At 38.6% G+C, this 6,485-nt stretch overlaps 2 protein-coding genes across 2 annotated transcripts in view; both read left to right on the forward strand.

The window, feature by feature from the left end:
* LOC106818748 (putative phosphoenolpyruvate synthase) overlaps positions 1–3,384 on the forward strand; it is a 6,898-nt gene extending 3,514 nt beyond the window's left edge. The window contains exons 7-9 of the mRNA XM_014823419.1: positions 390–484; positions 663–841; positions 3,357–3,384. Coding sequence (XP_014678905.1) covers positions 390–484; positions 663–841; positions 3,357–3,378 — 296 coding nt within the window. The 3' untranslated portion in view covers positions 3,379–3,384. The remainder of the gene's footprint in view (positions 1–389; positions 485–662; positions 842–3,356) is intronic.
* Positions 3,385–5,388: 2,004 nt separating this feature from the next.
* Positions 5,389–6,276, forward strand: LOC106818751. The gene is made up of 3 exons (XM_014823421.1): positions 5,389–5,547; positions 5,739–5,870; positions 6,109–6,276. Exons 1-3 carry the CDS (start codon positions 5,392–5,394, stop codon positions 6,259–6,261), a joined length of 441 nt encoding a protein of 146 aa, XP_014678907.1. The 5' UTR covers positions 5,389–5,391; the 3' UTR covers positions 6,262–6,276.
* Positions 6,277–6,485: the final 209 nt, after the last annotated feature.

A 6,485-nucleotide genomic window follows, 5' to 3' on the forward strand; every position in this document is an offset into this window, starting at 1 on the left:
GGGTCTAAATGGGAAATTTTAGCCTAACAGGTTCTTAAAATCTATGTTCTTATACGCGGGTTTTAACTGTACTGCAAATATTTAGCGCGCGCCTGGTCCGGACTAGCTTGATGTACGATCAATTTTGCAGGCTGTACAGGGTATCAGTGAAGGTAAATTATTCCGTTATATTTTCGTGTTAAAGATAGCATATACCGCATTATGATTGCATACACTTGTATAGCATTAACCAATTTCTGATTATATCGACTGGACAAACAGAAACAAGGACCCCCCTTCAAATGTATCAATATCCCCAGTTATCTATCTAACCAGGTATATGGCTCTTAGAATGATAAAAACTGAAAATGACACACCTCCAATGATAGCAATCATTTTGTTGATTGCAGAGTCAGGAGGAGTGCAGGAAATAGAGACGGACGCTAAAGGGGAATGTAGCCTAGCAGACGAATCGGCGTTGGAATTAGGCAACATTGGTATACAGGTAAATCAACTAAATCTGTGGGGATACTTATGTGTTTCAAACAGATGCAAATAACGAAACGTGGTAATCTACAATAATTCGACATCGCATTTTTATTGAGCTTTACATGAGCACATGAATAGTTTCTTTTCATTTCTATGTACGCAGCTAGAAACTGAAACGCCTACATTTTGTACAGGTCGAGAAATCGTTCTCTGACGCGCGAGATATAGAGTTTGCCGTGAAAGACGGGCAGATCTACCTGCTGCAAGCTCGACCAATCACGTCCCTCAACATGGAGTCAGAATACGAGCTGATGCATGAGCAGGATTCACAGCTGTTAATTGATGATGAACTGCATACACACGCGAATACCGGGTAAATAGTTTTAAAGTCGCTTGGACTTGTATTCCTCTTGCCACTGCCTTTCTTCAACTCTAGTACATAGTCCTTCTATTACTACCAATACTTCTAGAATAACCCTTTCTAGAAACTATTGTTCTTTAATGCTGAGAGTACAAGTACCACGCTAACGAGATCTCTCAGCTATTCCCAGTGTCAGTGACAATTCTACTACGTGCCAAACCTGATATCGAAAAAAATCATTATTGTCGTTTGACGAAAGGGTCACCCGTCCGCGAATTTTTTTTCCCAAACGGTATAACATAGCGAAGAATTTAGCGCCTTCTGATTGGCTGCTTCGATTTGCTTTGCCTTTGACAAGAGAACAAACGCCCATTTGTAAATGTTTGTTTGTGTTTATGACCGCTAGATAAGTACGTTTTCTGATGTATTTTCCATGAAAAACGTATCTTTTCCTTATTAATAAACATATAATATCACTATAATTGCAATTCTTTCTGCAAATGTGTTATTTTCATCTCAATCTTAAGTTATGAGAGCCAGAGAGGGTCTGGGCTCTCGTAATATTACATACGTACGTATGTACACGCACTCGTAGTGCTTCGTCGCAGGAGGAAGGAGCGAAGGGCTACGACAGTAGGCCCTACTACTAGAGCTACGACGGTACTATAGTACTAGGGCTACAACAGTGCTAGAGCTATACGTACTCGTACTCGTTGCATTACGCTAGTAGTAGTATAGTAGATCGTAGTATAAGTAACTAGTGTTTAACGCCCTGAGGTCAGCTGAAACGTAAAACTAATGCGCCACGTAGGCCAATAACCATAAACAGAAACTCGGCAGCCTATAATATAGAGCTGTAGATCCTCTGCATTAACTTAAGATTAAGATGAAATAACACATTTGCACAAAGAATTGCAAATTATAAGTAATATTATATATGTTAATAGATATGAGTAAATATGTGTCTTTCTATGAATAAATACATGCTAGAAAACTTATACTTACTAGGGCGGTCATAACCAACACACACAAACATTTCAAAAACGGCGTTTGTTGCTCTTGTCTCGAAGGGTTTTGCTTCAAGTCAAAGCAAATCAGTCAGAAATGGCATGATATTTGGGTTTAATTTACTCAACGCCATGTTGTTTTAATCAAAACATACTATAAACTCTTTTAACCTAACTTACAGAAAGTTCGGGAAAGTTTTTGTAGATAATTGGGGATTTTGCTACAAGTCATAGGGCTGACATCCTTGCAAATTCGCAGCCAATCAGAAGGCGGCCTAAATCTTGCGCTATGTTATACGTTGGGAAAAAAATTGTCGGCCAACCCGTCGCGCGATTTTTATTTCCCAAACGGTATAACATAGGAAGTGATTTAGGCGCTTCTGATTAGCTGGTAATTTTGCAAGATGTCAGCCTCCATCGCACTTTGTAGCGCGAAAATCCGCCATTATCGACGCAAAAATTTTTCCGATACTTTCTGTAGAGTTACGGTTAAGCGTAGTTTTTAGTAACTGTTTTCTCTTTAAAACAACTCATGGGTTTGAGTAAATTATCAAATATCGATGCTGTTTCTTGACTGATTTGCTTTGAACTGAACAGAAAATCTTTCAACGAACAAGAGAAAACAAACGCCGGTTAACTGTAAGTATAATTTTCTGATGTATTTTCCATGAAGACACCTATTTTTAACTCATTATTAAACATCACTACATACTCTACTATACATTGCAATTCTTTGTGGCAAATGTGTTATTTCATCTTATCTGAGAGGTGCTAGGCTTATCAATTATAGGTCGACTTTCTGGTTCTTTATTGTTGCGTGCGCGGTGGTCCGATTAGCTCTTACGTTTTCAGCTGAGCTCAGGTTAAGACACTAGGCTACTACTACGCGACTATTTATTTACTACCGTACTAGTATCTACTCACTAGCGTCAACGAGTACGAGTACGTATAGGTCAAGTACTGTCCGTAGCGCCTAGTACTATAGTACCGTCGTAGCTAGTAGTACTGTCGTTAGTGCCCTTCGGCTCGCTCCTCCTGCGACGGAAGCACTCACGAGTGGTGTACATTACGACGTTAGCGTATGTAATATTATCGGAGGAGGAGGCCAGACCCTCTGCATAATGCATGAAGATGAAAAAACAGGATTGAGACTAGAAAAAACACATTTGCAGAAAGAAATGATTGGCAATTATAGTGACTATTATATTGTTATACATTATATGAGGAAAAGATACGTTTTTCCATGGAAAATACATCAAGAAAACGTCACTTATCTATCGTCATAACACCAAACAAACATTTACAATGGGCGTTTGTTCATCTGTCACAAGGCAAAGCAAATCGAGCAGCCAATGCAGAGGCGTCTAAATTCCTTCTGCTATGTTATCAGCCGTTTGGAAAAAAAAATTTCGCGCACGCGCGTCCTCTTATTTTTACGGAATTTTGTTTTGCGCTTAGCATATATAATATAGCTTTCGTCTTCGTTCATTAACAGTCTATTGTCGTTGTATGAACCGCAGGGAGATGATGCACAGGCGATGACACCTCTCAGCACTAGAACGGCACATTCGTCACTAACCTCGCGGATGGGACAGGTGGTTATTCGATTCTATTTGCAGCTAAAAGCAGCGCAGGCAGCAGCAGGCAGAGACACTAGACTAGAATAGAGAAGCACTGATTACGAGAACAATTTAATATGTCGGAAACCACGCACGACCATCGTCGTTATTTCTATGGTCTGCCTATGCATAACCCAAGTATGTAAGACGTGTAGAACGCTGTATTATAAGCATGAGTCATGATTGCCGTACATAGATCAACGCTAGGTAATAAAACGATGAGTCATGATTGCGTAGCATAGATCATACAACTAGGTATACAATGAGTATGATATAGTGCGTATACTAGATCAACGCTAGGCAATAAACGATGAGTCGTGATATTAGTGCGTATATAGATGCAACACTGAGGTAGTAAAACGGATGAGTCATGATTGGCGTAATATAGATCAACATAAAGCGTAAAACGATGAAGTCATGAATATACGTGGCGTATATAGATCAGCACTAGGCTATAAACAATGAGTCATGATATAGTGAGGTATATAGATCAACGCATAGGTAATAAACATGAGTCATGATTGCGTAACATAGATTAGCGCTAGTATCAACAATGAGTCATGATTATAGTGCGTACCATTAGATCAACGGCCTAGTATAAACAATGACGTCATGATATAGTGCGTATTATAGATTCAACACAGCGTAATAAAACATGAGTCATGATTGGCGTAAGCATAGATTAGCGCTAGTATTAAACAATCGAGTGCGTGATATACGTGCGTATATAGATACACACTAGGTATAAACGACTGAAGTCATGAGTTGCGTATATCAGATCAAACACTAGGTATGAACGATGATCATGATATTATGCGTATATAGATGCCAACACTAAGGTATAAACCATGAGTCATAGATATAAGTGCTATATGATCAGGTTCCATTCGTCGAGCTCCGAGCAGCGTCCGCACACGTTGACAACATTAGCCGTTTTTTTTTCTGAGTTAACCAGTGAAACGAAACTGTGAGTGAGGCCCGGTGAGAAATGAATGCCGCAACGAAGCTGGACAGACGCAAACGCGCACGGCCAAACTCACGTCGGTCATACTCAAGTACACGCACATACGTATATTAGGTAGATACACACGCATGCAGGCCACGCGTACATAGACAGACAGCCAGGCACCACATATACCGCTGAGATGAGAAGTACTGCTTAAGTTTTTAAAAAGAAGATTGAACGCATCTCGTGTAGTCAGATTCCGTGAGAAGATTATCGCGATGATTAATCACTTGTTATTAAAATTATTAAATTATATAACTACTGCAAAACGGTATATGCCAAGATGTATCGAAAATTAACATGCGTATATTTGAGCGTATTATCTGTAATGTATGATTTTCTAGATCATGCGGCTGGCATCGGAAATTATATCAGGATACGTACATGGACGCGTTCCGGATCAATCGTTCTGCAATCATTTCTTTCATCAACGATGTACAGCGTATAAGTATGGCAATAACCATTAGCTCGGATCTAGCACCAAAAAAAACTTAGCAAAACTAAGACAGATAGTAGCAAAACCGAGACGATTTAGCTTGAAAAAATATTTAACGATATGTTCGCTGGTGTCGCTTAGTACAGAGTATTTTCACATCTACATATTAGCAACAATACGTCAACAAGTATAAGGAACAGAATGTATTTCTCATATTAATTATTCGGTGACAGATTTTCCGAAGGTGCAAAAAATTATAGAATTATCAGATATTGTTTATCTGCTCTTCCGGCAATGATGAATGTTCATTTCTATCCACGCTCAAATAATTGTATTATTAAATATTTACGGATAATTTGATAAACTATAGAACTACTCCACGGCCCTGACAATTCATAGCTCGAAATTCGTCTTTAAAAAAAAATAAAAGGAATTTAGAAATTCTAAAGAATTAATTTGTTTTATAGGGAATGTACTACGCGAATGAGTACACAATGGGATCGGATACAAAAGGCATGAAGAATACTATGGATATTTTACTGTTTGGAAGCTGCATAGGAGACGAATACTTGGAAGGAATTCACAAGCGCTACCGAACCACCTATATCCCGTGGTACAGAAAGTTCTTAGGAGTTCTCTGTTTGTATACAGTAAGTATACCTACACATCCGGTTCTTGGTTTTGCTTATACGTTTACTTTGTTTGTTTACTTTACGATTTACTTAAATTTTATTAAACGGTTTATTTACTTATTATTTTTTACGTTTATCTTTGCTATGTTAGCGCGTCAGTTATGTATTGTATACCTTGCGTGCTTATCGGCTGTGACCTTTGTTACTAGGAATCATTCAGCACTAAGCGCAACCTGAAGCGAAGTAACACCATTGTTAGAAGCATCAGCACGGACTTCAACACCACTGACCCACTCACGTTACATCGCCAAATTGAGGACTTATTAAGGATAAGTTCTGGGGTGCGTACGTACTAGGATTGATCGAATGTTATTACACAGTGAAAGGGCTATAGTTATACATCATATATCTCGACACGCTTTTTCCATCTTTTTTCCTCTCCGTCACCATCGCATTAATTTCTTTTCAGCAATTGAATATTAATTACTTTATTTATAGTAGGCCCCCTATATACTTGGAACTGTACGAAATTATCCATCTTTCTAACTGTTAATGAAGATTTCAATATGTTAATTACAGGCCTGGTACAGCCACATTCAAGCCTCGAATGCATCTAACATAGCGAGTCATATTGTCACACAAGTTGTGAAGAAGAAAGACTCAGGTACACTATCGGCACAGTACTACACTCAGGATCATCTTTATTTATGCGTTGTTAAACGTCTGTCCTGAGTCGACTTCAATAATAACCATAATAATTATCTGCTTAACTCAGCTTGTCGCAAAACCGTGATTCCCCGTAGGGGAAAGTGGGGTAAAATGGCCACTTTAACTTTGGATGGAGAAAATTCACAGATTAAACAGGGAAAAAGACAAAACAAATATATAAATTAAAAACCCTTTGTATTACAAACACAACTGAACAATAAATGTAACTCTCTACTTAAATGACTTTA

Source organism: Priapulus caudatus, unplaced genomic scaffold (assembly GCF_000485595.1).
Source record: "Priapulus caudatus unplaced genomic scaffold, Priapulus_caudatus-5.0.1 Scaffold2490, whole genome shotgun sequence".
In the NCBI taxonomy this organism is placed as follows: domain Eukaryota; kingdom Metazoa; phylum Priapulida; class Priapulimorpha; order Priapulimorphida; family Priapulidae; genus Priapulus; species Priapulus caudatus.

Excerpts from the sequence above, each read along its gene's own strand:
- LOC106818751 (XM_014823421.1), top strand. The coding sequence starts at position 5,392 with ATGGGATCGGATACAAAAGGCATGAAGAATACTATGGATATTTTACTG. Across the intron at positions 5,548-5,738 it reads GAGTTCTCTGTTTGTATACA|GAATCATTCAGCACTAAGCG; the intron begins GTAAGTATACCT and ends CTTTGTTACTAG. Across the intron at positions 5,871-6,108 it reads TATTAAGGATAAGTTCTGGG|GCCTGGTACAGCCACATTCA; the intron begins GTGCGTACGTAC and ends TGTTAATTACAG.